Source organism: Miniopterus natalensis, chromosome 17, assembly GCF_054644295.1.
Source record: "Miniopterus natalensis isolate mMinNat1 chromosome 17, mMinNat1.hap1, whole genome shotgun sequence".
NCBI classification, from domain to species: Eukaryota; Metazoa; Chordata; class Mammalia; order Chiroptera; family Miniopteridae; genus Miniopterus; species Miniopterus natalensis.
In genome coordinates this window covers 24,729,740-24,752,229 of record NC_142097.1, presented here as the reverse complement: position 1 = coordinate 24,752,229, position 22,490 = coordinate 24,729,740, and the positions used below count along the sequence as shown (strand labels likewise).

The 22,490-nt window shown below is 42.5% G+C and overlaps 2 protein-coding genes across 3 annotated transcripts; one reads left to right on the top strand and one right to left on the bottom strand.

Annotated features, from left to right (window-relative positions):
• Positions 1–594: 594 nt before the first annotated feature.
• Positions 595–6,989, top strand: ZPBP2 (zona pellucida binding protein 2). Of its 2 annotated transcripts, XM_016202215.2 has the most exons (8): positions 595–643; positions 781–846; positions 1,967–2,092; positions 3,014–3,175; positions 3,924–4,142; positions 4,721–4,794; positions 5,774–5,954; positions 6,895–6,989. In XM_016202215.2, the coding sequence occupies exons 1-8, from the start codon at positions 595–597 to the stop codon at positions 6,987–6,989; spliced, it is 972 nt and encodes a 323-aa protein (XP_016057701.1). The 2 variants fall into 2 exon arrangements, 1 of the variants encoding a protein (XP_016057701.1); XR_015715831.1 differs by lacking the exons at positions 595–643; positions 781–846; positions 1,967–2,092; ... (1 more) ...; positions 5,774–5,954; positions 6,895–6,989 and having other exon boundaries at positions 3,106–3,175; positions 4,014–4,079.
• A 4,303-nt stretch (positions 6,990–11,292) lies between these two features.
• On the bottom strand, positions 11,293–21,384 carry GSDMB (gasdermin B). The gene is given in 13 exon segments (XM_087826497.1): positions 11,293–11,441; positions 11,444–11,486; positions 11,488–11,616; positions 12,049–12,119; positions 12,514–12,652; positions 12,776–12,936; positions 13,633–13,659; positions 14,670–14,708; positions 15,083–15,167; positions 16,026–16,203; positions 17,533–17,656; positions 17,801–17,977; positions 20,720–21,384. Coding segments are annotated over 13 exon segments (1,560 nt in total). The 5' UTR covers positions 20,958–21,384.
• Between the last annotated feature and the right edge of the window lie 1,106 nt (positions 21,385–22,490).

Here is a 22,490-nt window from a genome sequence, read left to right as displayed (position 1 = left end):
CGGGTTCCTCGTTTTGTGCGTAGAAAAATGCAGTTGGGTGAAAATTGGATGTAAGGGTTTGAAAAGGGTTGTGACACAGTTTCGGACTCTGTTCACAAGAAAAAAAGGCATAAGAAATGCTCCTTGCGAGGAAGAAGTTCTCACAAGGTTCTCCCATCGCCGGGCCCTAACATCATCGAATCCTCAACCCGCCCTATCCCACCACCGTACTTGGGACCCGCAGCGTTCTTCTCATCTTACTGTTCAGCCCCTGGACTAAGGAAGTGACCGAAACGCCAAGCCTCGGGTTCTTCTCCTTTCCTCTTTTCTTCCCTCAAGGGCTGTTCAGAGAACTAAGACACCCGCTGATCCCGCGGGAAAATGGCGCCAGACGGGAGGCACGAGGCAACCACACGACTGCGGCTGCGTGCGCACGAGAGGGGCGGGACGCTGGCCTCCCGCGCTCGCGCCCTGAGCCCGCTCGCCCCGCCCCTGGGCGTGACCGCGGCCGTTTGCTCAGCTCTGAGCTGGAGAGACCGGGAGGCGTTGGGCGGGGCCGAGGTAGGAAGGAGCCGGCTCCTCGACGCCTCCCGCGACGCCAGCCCCTGAGCGGCAATGCGAGCGTGGGTCTTAGTCTGCGCGGTGCTCTGGCACCTCGTGGGAGGTGGGTATCCTCCCGTCGGGCCTACAGGACTCTCCCGTCTCGCAGGTCCTACCTCCGGCGCTTCGCCCCGCCCTGCCCCACTCTGAGGCCCTGGCTCCTCTTTTACCTAAAATGTCAGTGGTTTCTTTCCTCTGCAGTTGGATGGCAGCGTTTTTCTGAATTCACCGAGAAAGGCTTCGTGTATGGCAAGCCAGGACACACAGGTAATAAGGACCTCGTGGCCTGCACCGCCCATCAGAAGAGCCGGGGCGCCGTGGACCTGCTCAAGTTGTTCCCGTAGAGGGAAAGGCAGCGAATGCTTGTTGACCGCCCGCCATCGACCCTGCAGCGCCTTAGTTGTATCACCTTGCCTAAAGCCCCACAGCTCATAAGGATAAGGAACTAGGATTCCATCCAGATCTCTCTCTCTGATGCCGCCTCACTTCCAGGTGTCTCTGCTGCTTTGCATCGTACCAGGCCCACTCAGAGGAGTAATTTCCAGGACTGGAAGTTAATCTCTTTGGAGCGCCCTTGTCTCTCCTCTTATTATCTAGAAGAACTGCTACACATCTTTTAAGGTTCTTTATGCCCTTTGTCACTGTGATGAAACTTTCCCACACAGCCCATGGAAAATTAGTCACATGGCTAACTTTAGACACTTTGGGCCGGTTCATAGCTTTGGTCATGTTTGGAATCTCTCAAGGTTTGGAGCCCTGCCCCTCCCCGCCACCAAGAAATTGTAGGAGGGTGTCGTCTTTCTGTGTTCGGAACCTGGCATTCAATAGGCTTTGAAATTAGTATCTTGGGCCACATTGGTTCCAAGCAGATTGTTGCTGCTGCCACCGAATCTGAAACAGAATTGGTAATTGCAGAAAATCGACTTAGTATGCTCCATATAGGCTTAATTATTGTTCCCAACAGACGACATTTATACTTAAATATTAAGTTTACCTTAGAGGTGACAATGATCATCTTTAAAATAGTTTCGAAACCAAACCCAAGCCCTTTTCTGACCTTTAAATGGATTCCATTAACCCTTCAAAAAATTATGATTGCAGCGAGTTCTGAATTTGTACATTGCACATTGTATCGTGTACATTTTTATAAGCCAAACTATGTCACAGAAAGAGAAAATTATTGACTAGTAATCTAGAGTTTTAAAGACTATGAGAAACAAAAAGGGCTTTAGCATTCTAAATGTTATAATGAATGATATGCTGATTTTTAAAATATAGGTAGTGAAATCTGAAAAGAACTAATCAGAGTATCTTTGGGACAAAATGGTAGGTAGTGCATTTATTAATTTTGCTATATAATGTTATATGTTATTTTATCTTGTCACAGTGAAGATATATGTAGAATTACACCACAATAGCCCATTTCTTGTCTGTATGGATATACAACTTGCTAATAAAGAAACAGTGGACCCCACCTACTTTTGGATTGGGCCTGATGAAAAGATATTAACAGGTAAATTACTTGATTTTAATACCTTCTTTTTTAATGATGTGAACATTTTTTAGAGAAGCACTGTCACTTATTGGGATGAACAAATTGACGTTTAATTTTAATTTCAGTTTCACTTGTTCCATACTTAGACAAATCATATACCTTGGTCTGTGCCTTATTTTCTCCTTATAAAAAAACTGAAGCAGTAATTTTGCATCCCACTTCCCAGAGCTGTATTGGTTCAAAAAATTTTATAAAACCTAAAATTTATCCTTATAGCACCTGTAAAAGGAGATGAAGTATCTAATATGTAATTTTCATGATATTAGAAGAGTACTTTGGATTATAAACATTAATTTCTGTCTTATGTGAAGAAATTGTATAGTATTACAGGGCCATGTAATTTTATTTACTGAGTTACTGGCATAAACCAATTGAAATTAGATGCCAAGAAATGAATTAAAACCCTGGCTGGTTTGGCTGAGTGGTTAGAGCATTGGCGGCAGACCGAAGGGTCTCAGGTTCAATTTCTGGTCAAGGGCACGTACCTCTGTTGCAGGTTTGACCCCCACTCTGGTTGGGGAGGGAGTGGAAGGCAACCAATTGATACGTCTCTCTGACCTTGATGTTTCTCTCCGTCTCTCCCCCCTCCCTCCCTTCCACCCTCTCTAAAAAAAAAAAAATCAATGGAAAAAATATCCTTGGGTGAGGATCAAAAAAAAAAAAAAGAAATGAATGAAAGAAAACCAAAACCTATTTCAAAGGTGTACTTATCTCATGTGGTTCTCCATAGAATAATATGACAGAATTAAGATTTTATTGAATTCTTAAAATAGTCCATTAATTTTTAAATTTTTGTATTTATTGGTAACCCTAAGTTTACTAAATAATGTTTGAATTGTTATATATTAAATAACCAAGTAATTTACTATTTCTGTTTAGGAAATTATCGAATAAATATAACAGAAACAGGAAAGCTGCTGGTGAAAGATTTTCTGGAGTCTTCATCTGGACTTTACACATGTACTCTTTCTTATAAGATTGTCAACGCACAAACCCAAAAAGAAAAGATGGTAAAGCTTAGCTATGACTTTATGATGTTTGGTAAGAATATAGGCACATTTTAATATACTTGGTTTGGATCAGAATTTAGTGTATGGTTTCTTTAGTGAAAATGAGTTATATACAGGATGTTTCCAAAATATGTATATACACCTTAATAGCTGACAGCTCGATTTTGAAAATGAAATGTATTTTCATAAACACTGCCTTTATAATTATTCAAAGTGTGTGTATACATCTTTGGGACACCCTATATAATCATTATAACTTACAGAGTATTTTGGATGTATTTGACCAGGCAAACTCTTAAATTAATGTCAAGATAGTATATCCTAAATAATCCCGCTTCAATCTCCCACTTCCCACTGTTTAGGTATGCAATCTACTTTATCATAATTTTGACAGGTATTTTAAAAACTGATGTTTAATTCTATAAAAGCAAATTAATGATCCCTTTCATTGAAATGTTCTGACAACGACACTCTTCCAATGAAGACCCTTCCCCCAATCTTATTTTTTCCTTGCTACTGTTAAATATATATATAAGCCACCCCACAGAAGCCATTTCTTTACTTGTACTGAGTAAATAATATATCAGATGAAAATAACTTTTTTCCTTAAAGTTATTAGCTTTGTATAGTTTTATGAGACCAAACTGATAAAACTTTTTATTGGATAAGTTTCTATGCTGATTTGCAAGACTGATGAATTTACTGTTACATGTTATTTGAAAATTGTTACAGAAAATTAATGCTAGGCACAATTGTTTTTATTCTTATCTTTTTTAAAGCCTATCGGGAACCTGATTATTCCTATCAGATAGCTGTACGTTTTACCACAAAATCTTGTGTAGGAAAATATAATGAACTGCTTTTTACAGTGCTGAAGAAAATCTTGGATAATTTAATCTCTGACTTGTCATGCCGTATCATAGAACCATCGTATAAATGCCATTTTGTCAAACTTCCAAATCATGGCCTCATACCTGAGCTATTTATAGCCTTTCAAGGTAAAAAAAAAAAAAAAAAAAAATTTAACTTTTCTTTAATTTTATGAATTTAATTTTGAAGCATGACAGAGTTACAAAAGTAATTACCATATTAATGTGAGCTGTCTTACAAATAGTAGGCCTTAAGTGTTTGTTAAGCACTAAAGTATATTGTTGGTCTTAGCCTGGTTATAGCTTTAAAAATTAACGTATTGTTTACCTTCAACTGTGATATACTGTTGCTTGTTTTTTAGAAGTCAATATTATTTTATAAATATGGCCTTTAACTATGCAGCTAACATTTACTATAGCTTTTAATAGAATTTTAAATTATATTTGGAGAACTTAATAAAAGAGAGGAACCAAACCAAATTTATTTTTGTTTTATTTCTATTAAAGTCTTGTAGTTACTTCCATTAGCCCCCAGATGGAGTAAAATCATAATGTATAAATTATTCAAATTATGCAACTTTCTTACTAGGATTAGATAGATTAAACATGTGCACCCATTCATACTGAATTCAGTATTTAGAGCTTTCTTGGAATGTTTGGAACTTTTTAGAATCCTTTAGTGAAGATACAATTTTTTTCCTCTCCAGTTACTCCTTTTGCACCAAAAGCATGCAATGATTCTGTTGGCTGTGAAGATATCACTAATCATAATGTCCTCCAGGTGAGAATTTCATTATAAGGGAAAAGTATTTGAATAGTCAATAAAGCTATTTAAAATTTTGTAACTACTTAAAAATCTATTTCTCCATGTTGTATTTATCAATAATAAAGACATTTTAAGCAAGTAGATTTAAATTATTCTTTTATTTAAAAACTTAAATATAAAGTATTATTGACTTTTGATTTTGGTTGTTTATACTGAGATTGTGAGAGTCTTGGCTATTTCAAGATGCTTTGTTCTGGAATAGTACATGTGGAATATTTTATAGCTCCCCAGGTTAATATTATATATTTTTCTATGACAGAGGATGGATCCCTGGTTTTTGTTTCCCAAATGTTAACTAAGCAATAGCTTGAAGAACAACCTCACAATCAGGTCATCCTAGGTTAAACCAGTGGTTCTTTCAAAACTGTATCTATGATTATAATAATAGTTGCTGCCTCCTCTGATTATCATCACTAATTATCATCAGTGGCTAAGGACATAGTCTAAAAAAATCCCTTCACTCCCCTGGTCTAGTTTCTGAGCCCATAACCTTTATATTGTACATGGCTTATGCGAAGCACTGAGTTTATATGAGGACTTATTAAACTCTATGCTAAAAAATAAAAGAAAATTTATATCATTAGTTTGTAGTGCTGATTAGAGAAAACTTTTACTTTCCATTTTACTTGGCTCTTTGGAATTAGAAATAATAACTGTCATCTACAAATGGAATACATGCTGCAAATAATTCAAAACAAGAGTTCATTAACCTCAATTTAATTTTTCTTAACCATTGTACATATGAATTGATAGTAACTGATAAGGTCAAGGCTAGACTAATTTTAGTATTAACAAACAGCTTTTCAGGAATTCATCTAATTGTGTAAAAACATGGATGGCATGAGTGTGCTTATGTTTCATTATCTCTGATGCAGAAGGAGAAATTGCTTCACAATTTAGTCATTGTACTTCTTACTGGTATTTTAAAATCTAGGCAAGAGATCGAACAGCAGAATTTTTCCGGAGCCAAGCATATATTTTCTACCATGACTATAATAAATCTCTACCAGCTATGCATTTTATAGACCACAGTTTTCAAATGGCACGTATGGATAGCTGTCGTCCAGGCTTTGGGAAAAATGAAGGTCTACATGATAATTGTGCTACCTGTTGCGGTAATTATAAAATATAAATATCTACAGATGATGTATTATAGAATTGTACACCCGAAACCTATATAATTTTATTAACCAATGTCACCCCAATAAATTCAATAAAATTTTTTTAAAATATGTAAATATTTAAATATTTAGGGTATGTAGTCAGAAGAATAAATGAATAATTCACTTAGGATAATTGAACTGAATCTTTATAGTGATCTTCTTACAAAAAAAGTTATATTTAGCTAAAGGGAAGTAAAAATTCAAAGACAAAATTTCTAAATATAATTATCTTCATGTATATTAATTCTTCCTAATGTACTCTTATATTTCTATAGTGTTCAGACTTAAGCTACTATACTGTGAAGGAAAACAGAATGGCCCTGCCCTGACTGGTTTGACTCAGTGGTTGGAGCGTCGGCCCTTGGACTGAAGGGTCCTGGGTTCGATTGTGGCCAAGGGCAGGTACCTCAGTTGCAGGCTCTGCCCCAGCCGGGGCGTGTGCAGGAGGCAGCCAGTCAATGTGTCTCTCTCACATCAATGTTTCTCTCTCTCTTTCCTATCCACTTTCTCTGAAAAGCAATGGAAAAAATACCCTCTGGTGAGGATTAAAAAAAAAACACCAAAGAACCAGAATGGTCCTACCTAGAAAACAGAATTGGGAATAGGAACTAGAAAACTAGAAATAGGAACTCATAAATGGGGCACTGCAGAAGATACTGTAAAATGCTGATACTAATGGAAAAAATAGGATTCTAACTTTCTCCTACCTTTAAAATCATTAAATTACAATGTTTGAAACTCATAAATATTCTCTACAACTTAATTTATTGAACACTACTCAGTATATCGTAGGTATAGAAATATTGTGATATTAAAGGCAGATTTATATTATTGGTATAAAATACCTCTAACTGAAATTATAATAATCTACTCCATGTGTTTTCCTCTGCAGTGGTTTGTAGTCCTGGAACTTTTAATCCTGATGCTGGTGTTACTTGTCAGATCTGCACTTCCATCCTTACCTATGGAGCAAAAGCTTGCCCTTAAACTTCAAACAAAAATTGCAATATGAAGACTAGAGGCAAAAGCATTATTACTTGCTTGTGGAAGTGGGGGACATAAGATTTGTACACATCCCAGAGCATCATAGTTTCACTAAGATCAGCGAGACCAAAATATTGGAAAACATACATTTTAGAAACTGAAAAAAATACAAAAGGATAGTTGACATGGCATTTCTAAGAAGGCATTTAATCTAGTATCTCCAGTGTACAAAAGAAAGTGTATTAGTGGATGATTTTTAATGAAATATGTTTTGTTTACAACCTGAATCTGTTGCTCTGTACCTAAGACTATATTAAGGTCAAGAAGAGTAGCAAAGTATAATACAATAAAAAACTTTGTACTTTCCATATATTAATTTGCTTGAAATCGCTCTTACATGATATAAAGGCATATATATCACTTTCATATTTAGAAGCAAAAAGTTCTTTTTCTCACTTTGCTTTTAGTTTTTTACATAATTAATAGACTTTGTTTTTTAGTACAGTTTTATATTTATAGAACAATTGAACAGATATTACAGAGTTCCATATACTCAATCTAGCCCATACCTTCATTTCTCCTGTTTCCCCTATTATTAACATCTTGCATTAATATGATACATTTGGTACAATTAATGAACTAACCTTGATACAGTATTAACTGTAGTTCATAGTTTACATTAAGGTTCATTCTTTGTGTCATACAGTTCTATGTGTTTTGACAAATGTGTAATGCCATGCGTCCACCATTATTACAGTTTCATACAAAATAGCTTCACCACTCTAAAAATGCCCTGTGCTTCACCTGTTCATCTCTCCCCCTTGCCCTAGAATCCTTGAAAACCACTATCTTCTTACTGTCTCTATAATTTTGCCTTTTCCAAAATGTCATATACTTGGAATCATACAGTATGTAAATTTTTCAGACTGGCTTCTTTCACTTACCAATATGTATTTAAGGTTCCTCCATGTCTTTTTGTCATGTCTTTTTGTGACTTGATAATTTTTTATTGCTGAATAATATCTCATTGTGCCCTGGATGGCGTGGCTTAGTGGTTAGAGTGTCGACCCGTGCACCAAAGGGTCACAGGTTTGATTCCCAGTCAAGGGCACGTACCTGGGTTGCAGGCTCAATCCCCAACCCCAGTCGGGGCATGTGGGGGAGGCAACCAATGAATGTGTCTCTCTCACATCAATGTTTCTCTCTCCCTCTCTCTCCCCCTATTCCTCCCTCCCTTCCAGAATCAGTGGGAAAAATATCCTCCAGTGAGGATTAACAACAACAAAACAATAATAATAATAGTATTTCATTGTATGGATGTATGAAGGACATCTTGGTTGCTTCCAGTTTTTGGTAACTATGAATAAAGCTGCTGCAAACATTTGCATGGAGGTTTTTTGTTTTTTTGTTTTTACTAATCCTCACCCAAGGATATTTTTTCCATTGATTTTTTTTTTTTTTTTTTTAAGAGAGAGTGGAAGGGAGAGGGGGAGAGAGAAAGAGAGAAACATTAGTGTGACACCTCCCACAAGTGCCACTCTCCCCAACCAGGGCCTGGGATCAACTTGCAACCCAGGTACATGCCCTTGACTGAGAATCGAACCCAAGACCCTTTGTTGGCCAGGCCGACTCTATACCACTGAGCCACACCAGCCAGGGCTGTGTGAAGGTTTTTGTGTAGACATAAGTTTTCAACTTAATTGCATAAATACCTAGGAACATGATTGCTGGATTATGATAAGATTATGTTTAGTTTTGTAAGAAACTGACAGTCTCCCCAGTTGGTTTACCATTTTGCATTCCCATCAGCAGTGAATGTGTTCTTGTTGCTCCTCATCCTCACCAGCTTTTGGTATTTTCAGTTTGGGGATTTTAGCCATTTTAATAAGTATATAGTGGTATTTCATTGTTGTTTTCATTTTAAATTCCCTAACAACATCCAACACCAAGCATCTTTTCACAGGCTTGTCATCTGTGTATCTTCTTCAGTGAGGTGTTCAGCCTTTTGTCCATTTCTTTTATTGGATTGTTTTTTCTATTACTGTTGAACTCTAAGAAGTCTTTGTATATTTTAGACATGTTCTTTATCAGATACGTGTTTTGCAGATATTTTTCCCATTTGGTGGCTTGTCTCTTCATTCTTTTAGCAGTGCTGACTACCACAAGATTGCCACCTGTTGCTTTCTGTTGATGCCAGCTGTGAGTTGACTTTTCTTCCTCTCTCCTTAGAAAATTTTGCAGAATGTAGGCACTGCTGAGCCATGCCCAGCTGGGCTGGGTCATTTTTTTTATTTTATTGATTCATATAAGCTCCCTATACTGGGTACTATTGCTTTGTAAGTTATGTATGTTTTAAATACTTTCTCCCACTCTGTGGTTTGTCTTTTCACTTCTTTATATCTTTTGATGAACAGAAGTCTTTAATGTTAATATAGTTATAATTTTGCCTTTCACACTTAGATCTAAAATCAACCTGGAATTTTTATATATGCTGTGTAGTAAGAATCAAATTTGTTTTTTATCCATGTGGTTACCCAATTGTCCTGGACCATTTATTGAAAAGTCTAGCCTTTCCCCACTAATCTATAATGATACTTCTCCCAAATATTGTGCCCATTTATGCATGAGAATCTACATCTGAGCTGTTTGTAGTTTCTGCTTCTTCTTGTTCATGGTGTCATTTCATTGTATGCTTTGTTGTTTTTTTACTGGGAAGCACTCTTGTCCTTTAAAAGTTTTTTGGAAATGAAAATAACTTTCTCCAGAGAAGATCTGTGTTTGGCTCTGACAGGTATCTAGGCACACAGCCACTCCTGTTCCCTCACAAACTAAGTTTGCAATTTGAGATGCTCTGAAACTCAAATTTAAGTTCTGTGAAAGGACTAGCCTATGGCCACAATATTTCAGAACTTTTGTCCTTTCCTTTTTATAAACCTCTTCTTAATACCAAAAGTCTTCCCTATAGTTGCCCGCAGGCGAGGCAAGAGCTGTGGATTTACTGATGATTCACGCTTACCTTAATGAGATTCCATTTTAATATGGAGAAAGTCACCTTTTATTAGACTCCCCAGCTTGGGTGGGTCCTTGGCCTTGACTTCTGGACTCATCAATCCACAAGACTGGCCAGCTTGCTTGGATTTGCAAATCTCAACCCCCTTTACCTGTGGTAAAGTTTTATTAGTGTTCTGATACTTCACTTATCTCCTGGGTCTCTTTATACTTACATTTTGGCTTGAGCTCTTTTATTTTGTCAGCAGGTAGATAGATGCTTTTTTGAATGTTTTGCCCTGGCCGGGTAGCTCAGTTGGTTAGAGTGTCATCCTGATATGTCAGGGTTGCAGGTTCAATCCTCAGTCAGGGCATATACAAGAAGCAACCAATGATGTGTAAATAAGTGGAACAACAAATCTATGTTTCTCTCTCTCCCTTCCTCTCTCTATAAAATCAATAAATTTTTTTTTTAAAGTTCTTTCATTTGCTCAGCATATGTCTGTGAGAGTCATCCATGTTGTTATGTATAGCAGTAATTTGTTCTCTTTTATTGTATAAATGTACAATATATGTATCCATCCTAATGTTACTGGACATGTGAAGAGTTTTCAGCTTGGGGCTCTTATGTTAACATTTTTGTGTGTGCATGTCTTTTGGTAAATACATGCACTCATTTCTCTTGGATACATGCCTTAGAAGTGGAATTGCTGGGTCACAGGCATGTTTAGCTTTAGTAGATACCGTCAGTCTTCCAAAGTGGCTGACCAATATACACTCCCAGCAGCATGTATGAGAATTCCCGTTTCATATAATATTTTTATAATCTTAAAAGGAAAAATAACTCTAGTTCAAAAGATACAAAACAAATTTATGTTACATCATCCTAGCTTCATGTTTAAATTACCATTTTAAAAACTGTTGCACAGGAAAAATGTTAACATACCCCGAAATGTTAATAGTGGTTATATATTAGAGGGGAAAGAGGCTCACCTTTGACTTTGAGAAATATTTGAAATACTTTATAACAAGCATATGTCTTTTACTTTTAATTGCATTGTCTTAAAAGATATAAATAGAACTAAAAGGCTTATGATGGAAAAGCAGCCATCTCTGCTGCACCCCGCAGTCCCACACCTCCTGGCTTGCACTCCTTTAATGTTTTTCTAGCTTCCAAAGATGTGTTGAAATCCCTTACCTACTACCTCACTCTCTTTATTCTTGTGGGTTTATGTCTTTTCTATTGCTTTACTGTCATTTAGTGAAGCTTCGAGGAGAGGAAATAAATATGCTCAATCTTCCACTTTTAATCAGAAGTCTATGCATACAGTGCAGGCTGGTTTTGTACATGATCATATGGAGAATGGGATGAATTGAAGAAGAGCCAACTGCTTGCTTTAAAGACCTCATTCTAGCAACTCGGGGGATGGGGTGCGGGGTGAGGATGGACGGGGAGGGGACTACCCAGAGGTTTGTGGGGATGATGGTTAAAGAGCTAACAGGAAGACACAGAGGCAGGCTTCTCACTCAGCTGCAGCAGGATGGAGACAGCAACGTAAAGGGCACAGAAGGCCCGTGCCTCAGGGTCACAATCCACATCAAGGTCCTCCTCACCCCAGTTCTGCGCCAGGATAGACTCCACCTGGAAGGAAACTCACCAGACTGTAAAAGCTAGAAACATAGAAATATACCAGCAATGGATAATACTTGGCCACACTCCTTAACCCTGAGCCCATGGCAGACACAGTCATCCAGTGTGGCCCTCTCCTGCGGAGCCTGGAGAGCCTGATACTCTCCCAGCACAGTGACAGGCACTGCTAACCAACCCGTTTGGCACTTGAGATGGTGCCAACTGCCATCCTGGGACTAACAGTTTTATATCCCCCTCTCCTGCCCATTCCTAATTGTCCTGGAAACTATATGCCCAGGGAATTGCCACAAACCAGCTGGATAGACATGAGCAGACAAAGAACTATGAAGTCAGAAGGGACAGAATCCTGAGACTTCTGGGTCCCTTGAGAGCATGGGCATTCGCTTCTACTAAGACCCTGGCCCTCAGCCTGGGCTCTCTTACCTGGTCCTTCAACAGGGGTAGGGTCCCCTTCTTTAGGGTCTCGGCTATAAGCTCCTTCTCCTCAGACAGCTCTGAGGGTAAAAAAAGAGGGCAGTTGGCAGAGAGGAGAGGCACATAGTGGGACAGGGCTTCAGTGTCTGATCAGACCCAAGACAAATATAAGAGGAAGTTCCAGAGAACTCCTGGCAGCACGAGATGGAGATGGGAGTATTTCCAAGTGGGCTCCTGCTGTGCCTCCTGCTTCCCTCTTGGCCTACAGCAGGTCACAGACTGTGCCAAGGGGGAAGAGGAGGCAGTCCCTCAATCTCTGCCCTGGGGAAGATGGCTAGTTTCTGAAATGTAATGGTTTATTCCTCACCAGAGGTAAAGGCAAGGTGTACCACCTTCCTCCCAAGATTTGGTTCCCCATAGGCCCCTGGGCTCAGCATGTCCTCCACGCCAGCGTCCATCCAGACTCCTCCTCACCCTTCAAGGCATCCAGGAAGTCCAGAATGGCTTGTCCACGTTCCTTGACCAAGATCCCAGCAGCATTAAAAAGGCTACTCATGAGATGGCCTCCTGGGCCCTCCATCTGCAGCTCACCGGAGGTCAGGGCCTCAGACACCTAGGACCAGGAGACGGGGAGATGAGCACTAGTCCCGCTAGAGCAGGTTGCCTGCAGTGTATCCACGGCCCTCCACTCTGGATTCTCCCTCTCTCTGCCCCAGTTCTTTCTTGGGCCTCTTACCCTTCCATCTAGATCCTGCAGCAGCTGCTCATCTTCAGTGAGGCACTTAGTGAGGCAGCTTAGCATGTCTTCTCGCTCCTTTTCAGTCAGATCCTGGAGGTCTCTCACTGTGTCCTGCATCTTCTCCATGTTTCTGAAACCCCCCAAGCTCAAGGACTTCCCTGCAGAGGCAGCAATTAAGAACCCAACCTACCCAGCCCAACAGGCTCCCATACCAAGGCCCTGTTCTTCATCTATTTTTCTTCTGGAGACCACTCCTGCATCTTCCCCTCTTCTAATCTCTTCCTGCTAAAATGAAGCATCCTTCTTCCCAGACATCCACCATCACTGCTTCGCACTGGCCCCACTTCCATCTCCCTAGCTCATCCCCAGTCTAGTACCAACCCCAAATTCTTCTCCACCTCCAGGAAATCAAAACGTATTGAGTCCTTGCCATTCAAAGTACAGTCTTTAGATCACACTAAGAGTAGTGAGGATTTAGAGGAAGTTAGAGCAGTGGTTCTTAGCCTTGACTACGTGAGCATCACCTGGGGAGTGATTTTAAAAATCCTGATGCCCAGACCATACCCCAGATCAATTAAATCAGAATTTCTGGAGGTGGGACTCAGGTATCACTACTTTTAATGTTCCCCCAGGTGATGTCTATGTACAACCAATGGAACCACTGTGTTTAGAGGAGACAGATGCAACCTCCAGACTAAAGCCGAAACATGCTTTGGGCCCTCCCCCACACACACACACACATACACGCACACATACATACTCAGCTACCTCACCTGAACAGCAGTCCTTGAGGCCAGAGGACTCAAGGGTGAAGGGGTGCAGCCACCCTGAACATAGCTGGCTCCCATCCTTACCTACACAAGATGAACCATCACCTTCCTCTGCAAAGAAAGGAAAAGTCATCTCAGTCTTTAGGTCACTTCCAGCCCCCTGTGGACATTCTCCCCCGGTGATGAAAGTTTTCATTCCTGGACTCTGAGCCCTCACTGCCCATGTCAGGGAGCCTGTGTCCTCATCATTGTGTATAAATGACAAAGCACTATATTTGCAGACCCATTTCCACATCCTCAGAGATAGGCAGCCAGAGGATTATGCCTAGATGACTGAAAAAGCAGCCCAGGAGGGTGCGGCATGCCTTCAGTACTCAGCAACTATGCGTCAGAGCAGGAACTGGAGTCCACCTCCTGACTCCTCTGTTACAGCACTTAAGAATGACAGAGATTCACCCTTTTGAGCTAGCAAGGCCTTGCGAGGACTGAACCTGTAACTTCTACAACTCCTGGGAGTTTCTTGAATTTTCAACCACACCTAGACCTCACTACCCCTTTCCAAGGCCTATTAGGCAGTACAGTTCTCCTGGGATCCAGGGAAAGACTCTGAAATTCCAAAGGAAGCCACATTCAGAATCACAGGGATCTTCTAGTCTAACCCATTCATTTTAAAGTCAGGAAAACCATGGCTCCAGAGGCTATAGAGCTAATGAGTGAGAGAGACAGGACTAGACCCTAAGGCCATCTGATTCCCTAATCCAGTGCTCCTTTTACAACCAGTGCTATCATATGGGCACTGACCGTGTAATTCAAATATGCTTCGTAGGCCAATAAGGCTTCAGTAAGGGCTGTGACCCGGGGATCCAGCACACTGACCCCCACAAAGCAAGTCAAAGTTGTCAGAGCCTGGAAACGCTAGGCCAACATGCAATCCAATCTGCTTCTCCAACAGACACATTTTTCTCCTGCCTTCCCCACAGTCTCCACCCCTGGTGCATCCTATTACATTCTTAGTCTTAATAACTCTACATTTCTAGGCCATTTGTTATTTGTTATCCTCTTTTTAAAAATAGTATCCTTGCCCATTCTGGAATGATGAACAGGCCCAGAAGCTCACTCACCTTCTGGAAAGGATTTTGTTTTCCCGGAGAAACAAATATCTAAACCAACACGAAAAGAGAGAGAAAGAGAGAACAGTTATCAGAAAGACCAATTTTCTTTAAGTTCCTCTTTCTAGTCTCTCCCCAGTCCTCACGCCCACCCCCTCACCAAAAAAAATAAATACTGGGAGAGAGATGGGAGTTAAAGCCTCTAAAGAAGAATTAGTGTCATGATGGAGCAGATCCTTGGTTCAGTGGTGCCTGAGCAAGGAGCCTTAGTCCTTCTTCCCAGCTCTGAACCCGCCCTCTTCCTTCCTGGTGAGCACCTTCAAGCCCAAGGCCCCTGCAGGCTGACACAGAGCCTGGCTGAATCAACCCCCACCCCACTTGTGTGTCAGGCTCCCCCTACCCTGCCCCAACCAGGCCTTGCTTACTCATTCCTTCCATGTTGGGGAAGAAGAGCTGCTTTATTCGATAGCCCAGGACCGTATTTGGGGGGATAGTCACTTCCCTTCCGTGCTAGGAAAAAGGAACTCCCATTAATTGATTACTAGGTGCTTTACATAGTTATCTTGCCTGACCTCCCAAACAATCCTGGGAGGTAGAGATTTTATGCCCATTTTACAGATGAGAGAACTGAGGCTCAGAGAGGGTCAGTAGGTCAGCCAGTTTCACAGCTAAAAACTGTAGCAAAGCTGAAATTTGAACCCACATCTGACCTTTTTTTCCCCCAATCCTCACCTGAGGATATTTTTTTCCATTGCTTTTCAGAGTGGAAGGGGGAGAGAGAGGAGAACAGAAAGAAACATCAATGTGAGAGAGACACATTGACTGGCTGCCTCCCGCACACACCTGGACCTGGGGCCGGGGATCGAGCCCGCAACCAAGGTACATGCCCTTGGCCAGAATCAAATCTGGACCCTTCAGTCCGAGGGCCAACGCTCTAACCACTGAGCAAAACTGGCCAGGGCTGAACACACATCTGACCTTAAAAATGCATGCTGTTTCCACTGTCCATTCAACAAATGTTCATTGAGGACCTGTTTTGTTCCAGGTGCTGTGACTCCTGCCCGCCTACCTCTTAGAACAGGGGGCGAACAATGAATAAGAGAAACCCCCATGTAATGATGAACCGCGGGAAGCCCTATGGAGCAGATGAGCACAGGGTATCACTGGAGAGTACCAGGGGAAGAACTTAGCGATGCACACACATCTTCTTGGGCAAGGAAGGAAGTCCTAAGAAGGCCTGAGCAAGCCTGCTCAGGGAGGCCTGGAGGAAGAGCTGAAGAGCCTGGAGTCTGGGCTGGGATTCCTCCACCGGCAGTGGGTGGGCCCAGGCTGGCTCTCCCCCCAGGCCCTGTTCCCCAAGATCCCAACCTTGCGTTCACATTTGAGGCTGAGAAAGTTCAGCTGGCTCCAAAATGTAAACTGTCGTTTACTTTTCAGGGTTTCCTTCTTTTTTGTCTCCAGAGTTTCTGTCACCAGATACAGGTCTTCTCCCCTTCTCTGCATTGATAGAAACGAAGGAGGTAGTTGACTCTTCAGCTTCCTGGAGGGAGTGTAGGGGGTGAAAGTTCAGAATCTCAGGGGACTCACCTCTCAGTGACATTTGTCCCTCTCAATCAGCCAGTTCCTATTTGTGATTAAGTGCACTTTACCCACCATGGGGGCAAGAGGAGGCAAGTGGGAAGGGAGCTCACTAGCATTTATGGGAGAATGTGCCAGCACTGCAAGCTCCTTCACATGCCATTTCATTTCACCCTCACCACAACCCTATGATGCAGGCAGAATTGAACCCATTTTCACATGAGGAAATTGAGGCTCAGAGGCAGGTTATGAATGGTCCAAGGTCACACACCTAATAAGTACAGAGCTGGGATTCAAACCCTGCTCTGTATGAGTCCAAAGTGTACACCTTTCCCATGACACCAAGATAGGCATCTACCCAGCACACAACATCCCCTTCTCTGAGAAAGGGCTCCACCTCCTCAAACTGGTTTCTGGGGCCTGGACACACTGTCCACCCTTGGGCTCCAGGAGGCATCTCCAATTCCATAAGGAAATTCATTTTGTGACTAAATGCCTAATGGAACTTCTGGTATTTGCAATCAAAGACCCTTACAGAAGACCTACATCCTTGCCTCTGCCGACCTTCCTCTACCTGTCTAGTACCCTGCCCCCCAACTCTATATGCACAAACCACTTAACCTCACCCAAGAAACAACAGGCCTTCTAGAAAAAAATTGAGCTCCCTTAGAAAAATTCCAAAGACTCCTTCCCAACAATACTGTGGTGGGGAGAGGTAGTTCAAAGGACTGGCCAAAGGACCAGTAAAATTTCACTATAAGCCTTTCATTTTCTAATTAAAAAGGAAAAACAAATCCACCCATTCAGGGAGGGCTAACCCTGAGGCCCCCTTTCCTGAGCTGCTCCACAGTTTCCAACAATTCCAGCTATGGAAGAAAACATCAACACTAGCGACAAAAACAATTGCTGAGGGGAAGGCTGGTGATGTCCTTTAAGTCCCTTGGAAGCACCTCAGCTATCAGAGGGACTTCAAGGACATCACCAAGGTACTTCCACAGAGGAAGAACCTCTGTGGCACTGGGGTGGGGTGGTGGCACTTTCTGTGCAGGAAATGTTCTACAGAGGTGCTTTAATTTCACTGTGCTCGCTTCTCTTCAGCTCTCTTACTGAGAACCTGCTGGATGCTGGGGATAAACCCAGAGAGGTTAGTAAAGTCAGTCCCTGATCACAAGTTGTTCCTAGTCCAGTGAAAGAGAGGGGCATGAAAACCTCTGGCTTGCCACAAAGCAGAGTGAAAAAAGCACAAAATACAGATTTGGGCACTCAGTATAAGAAAACAGGAGAGTGATCTCTTGGAACCAGTAGGTTAGGGTTCAAGCCAGAGAAATCAGTCACCCTGGAGGGCAGCAGGGATGTGAGTGAATTGAGGGCTTCAGAAGAAGGTTTCCTGGAGGCTGATCCTGGGAGAATGAGGCAACTTCCTGGAGGTGGAGGTGGCACGCGTGAGGAAAGGAGTGGGTTGGAGGAGTGCTGGGCACGGGGAGTGAGGCTGCCCCGCCCCCCAGGTGCCCTTGGTGCCCAAAATGGGCTTCTCTTCATTCTCCCCACTGCTGCCTACCTCCAACCTCACCTGTTCTGGAGGGAATTCAGATATTTCTGGGGTATCCTGGACACCAAAATCATAATGTTATGCTCGTGGGACTCCTGAAAGCTCCCTTCAATTGTAATGTCTTTGGGCAATTTCACTTCTGACATCACCATTGAGTCTACCTGATCCACAGCTTCGAACTCAGCCCTTTGACCTGGAAAGAGAAGGGTAAAGGTCACACTGATCTCTGAATTTCCAGAGAAAATGCATTTTGGAACTGGCGAGACATGGCAGAAGTGGAAATAGTGCCTGGAATCAGTCTTGTATGTGCGACACTAACATCTCAGGACCCATTTGTCTCTTGAGCAGTGTAAAAGCTTGTATGTACTTTATCAGAGAGAAAAGGAAAATCAAACCTTATGCACACAGAGTATAGCATGGCACCCTGGCCAGTGTGGCTCAGTTGGTTGGGCATCATCCCATATACCAAAGGGTTGCCAGTTGTATTCCTGGTCAGGGCACATGCCCAGGTTTCAGGCTTGATCTCCAATGGCAGATCTCCGATGGGAGCATGCAGGAGGCAGCCAATTGCTGTTTCACTCTCACATCCATGTTTCTGTCTCTCTCCCTCTCCCTTTTTCTCCCTCTAAAAATCAATAAAAATGTTAGAGAGGGGGGAAAAAAAAGAGTACAGCATGGAGAGGGGAATAAAAGACTAACTTTATAGTGGAGAAACTTGATGAACACTTCCTCGGCCTATGGCAGGTCACAGGTGACCAAGATAAACATCAACAGTGAGAATCATGTTGATAGTATGTACCCTTGATATTGTGTAATGAGAATAGCACTTTACCTCTATGGTCCTCCTTCCCAAAACCCATTATTACTTCAGTCTAACCATGAGAAAAAGACAAGAGAGAAATTTCAGTAGAGAGGCATCCTACAAAACTGTCAAAAACAAGGAAAGTCTAAGAAATTGTCACAGCCAAAAGGAGCCTAAGGAGATATGATGACTAAATGTAATGTGATATCTTGGATGGGGCCCTGTAACAGGAAAGGGACTTTAGATAAATTAAGATAATCTCAGTGAAGTATGGACTTTAGATAGTAAGGACAAGCAAACACCAAAAAAACCTAGGCACACTTTAACAACACCATCAGCACCATGTAGTTAAAAAAAAATAACCCATTTGAAAAGGGAGCAGGTCAAGTTGCTAAAAATTCAAATTACCAATTCACTTCATTCTTATGGATTTTTTTTAAAGTTTGGTTTCACCTCTGCCTCTGAATGTTTTATGCAAACAGAGAGACTTTCCCTTAAAGGAAGTTAAACTGACTTAGTCAAATTTTTATGATCTTGGCAAAACATCCTAAGTCCTGGTTTCAGGGCACAGGTCATTTGGCAAACTGATTGAGAACTAGCTTTTAGTAAGCTGGCTCTTGGCAATTTGCTTTTCAGAGAATTGACTCAGAGTCTTAGAAAAATGCTAATCTGAAATTTTCCTAAGTAAACTCCAATATGAAAACACCCGCCACCTCTGAGTAATCTGGACACCGTTCTTAGTCACATAACAGCAGTGCCTAGCACATGGCAGGTGCTCTGAAACTGTACAGTGGTACTGTTAGAATTCTCTCCCATCTCATGGTGAGGCCCAAATGGGTGGGAGCCGAGATGTCTGAACTGTAAAACTCCTCTCCATGAGGCGTGAGACATTGATATAAGTCTCCAAATGAGGGTTCAACAACACTTACCCTGGGGCTTCCCAAATCCAAAAAACCCCAAGAATAGCTATGTGTGAGGCAGGGGATGGAACATACTCCTCTATGAATCCCCTCAAGCCCTTGGGGAGTTCTGCTCACCAGCCACTTAGTCATGATCTCCAGGGAACACGAGGGATGAAATAATAACCGCCACAGCAGGACGCTTGGGGCGAACTTTGAGTTTTCCCTCTGTGCAGGCACCGTGATAAATGATTTACATAATTTATCTTATTTGATTCTTACAACAGTCTGCTCGAGTTGACAGATGAAGAAACAAACTTGTTCAGAGGTCACCCAGCTGGGAGGTGGCAGAACCAGGCTGAGAAACCAGATGCCCCCAGCTCTAAAGCCTTTCTTAACTGCTAAGCAAACAACCTCTATTTATTTATCCACTTAAATGATAAACATATAAACACATGGGAAGACATCAGCTAATTTTAAAAGAAATTATTTATACCCGGCCAGCATGCTTCAGTGGTTGAGCATTGACCCATGAATCAGGAGTCCATGGTTTGATTCCCGGTCAGGGCACATGCCCAGGTTCTCGCCTCAATCCGCAATAGGGGGTGTGCAGGAGGCAGCCGATCAATGACTCTCATCACTGATGTTTCTGTCTCTCTCCCTCTCCCTTCTTCTCTCTGAAATCAATAAAAACATATTTTTAAAAAATTATTTACAGCCTGGCCGGGCGTGGCTCAGCGGTTGAGCATCGACCTAGGATCCAGGCGATCGGGGTTCAATTCCTGGTCAGGGCACATGCCCGGGGTTGTGGGCTCAATCAATGACTCTCTCATCATTGATGTTCCTATCTCTCTCTCTCCCTTTCCTTTCCTTTCTCTGAAATCAATAAAGATATATTTAATTAATTAATTAATTATTTTAAAAAGCTTTAAAAAAATTATTTACAAAAAAATTATTTTACACCCATGCCCACCAGGCGTAAAAAATGGGGGCGAAAAAGACTAGTTAGGAATAGTTTCCAAGAAAAACAAATTTCCACTTCCCCCATTCCCATCTCCCCTGCAGCTCTTCTGTGTATTTCTTAAACTGAGGTGTGTGGACATGTTCATACAAATTCCACAGTTTCTTTGTTGACTGGTTGACTTGGTTGTTGGCAATGGGGAGTTGAGGGTGGGGTAGAGTAGGTGGGAGCAAAGTCTCCTGGCTGGTTATCTCTCATGTACCTCATACTGACCTTGGGGTCCAGAATCCAATTTTTCAAACTGCTCTTTATCCTCCTCTCTCTCCAGTATGTCCTCTAGGGTGAGGCCTGTACTGTAGTAATGGTGTCCCAACAAACTTCTCTTCCCCGTCACCAGACAGAAGCAACGAAACCTGTCAGCATCAATGATGCTTCTGGCTGCAATCGTCTCGCCTCCAGCATCCAACTCATGGACCACAGCTCTTGTGATGGTCTCAAATATACTGGGCATTGTGCCTGGACCAACTGGGAAAAGAAAGCCAATTTCAGTTTGGGAGATATTCAGGTTTTTAAATCTACCTTTGGCAGCTTGGGGTCAAGGAAGATCCAAAGGTTCTAGGACAACCAGGACTTGGGATTATTTGCCTTCCCTGTTTCTAGAAGGTAAGGTGGTCACTACACACTAAAGAGGAGTGATCACCACAAATGCTGATTCTCCTCTGCCCCTCATGGAACCGTTCTGGAGGAGGGATGGAATAGTGATTGTCCCAAATGGAAAGTGAGACCTGTTTTCTGTATCTCCCAGAGCAGAGTTGTCCCCTTGCCCAGAGGGACCTTGAGAGATGGGAAGGCAGGCCCACCATCCCCTAGCCAGACTCTCACCAGTGTTGATAAACAGAGGACCCAGGAAGGGATGAGGGGCATAGCTGCCAGGCCTCACATTACCAACCCCAAATGATTACTTCTTCCTTTGGTTCTGACTCCTGGGCCTCCCTCCCTTGCTGTCTTCTGCAAAGCAGTTGCATGGGTACCCCTACCAACCATTTCCCAAGTAAACTTCAAAAGGAAACAAAAGAGAAAGGCTCCCAGCCCATGTTGCTCAGTAGTTAGAGCGTCGGCCTACACACCGAAGGATCACGGGTTCTACTGAAGTCAGAAGCATCGTTGATGCTGACAGGTTTCAAGGGCACGTACCTGGGTTGCAGGTTTGATCCCCGGCCCCTGGTCAGGGCACATGCAGGAGGCAACCAATCAATGTCTCTGTCTCACCTTTCCTCCCTCCCTCCCTCCCTCTCTCTTTTTCTCCCCCCCCTTCCCTCCCTTCCACTCTAAAAATCAATGGAAAAAATATCCTCGGGTGGGGATTAACGAGGGGGTTAAGAGGGTGGAGTGCAAGAGTGGCTTGGAGCTGGGTAGCCTGGCCAGCCCCCCTCCAGGTCTCTCTCCTCAGTTTCTGGTCACCTTCTGAAGGGTCTCCTTACACTTGGTAAAATAAAATGAATTCCAAAATGCCACCTGGGCATCTCCCCCACCCACTTTCCCCTTCACCCTCTCCTGGTCTACAGGTAGCCCCTGTAACCATTCTATGTCCCCCGCTCTGTGGGACCCTCCACAGGCTCATCCCCAGTCCAGTTTGACACAGCTGCTCCCTCCCCGTTTCTGTTCAGCAGTAGCTCTTTGTCCCCACCACATTAGGCCTTTCAGGCTCTCTTACCTCCAGATCCTTCTTACCTTCTCCCCTTCTATCAATCACTCGGCAACTCCTCTTTTTGAGATTTCTTTCCCTTCCCTCAGGCTCCTTTGCTTCCCTCCTGAGGCCAGGATTCTACTTCCCCATCCTTCCTCTGACCACATTCCCTTAAGTGCTTCCTTTTCTGTCCCTGCCCCTATCATGGTGTCCAACTCTCAACTCACTCCCAACCTAGGAATTCTTCTGGGTGTCTGGAAAGGCAGTGCCCAAGGGCCCACAGACCTATTTCAGGTGCCACCCACCTCTCCTGTGTCTTCAGCTGCTCACCAGAAATGGTTATGAGAATCCCTTCTG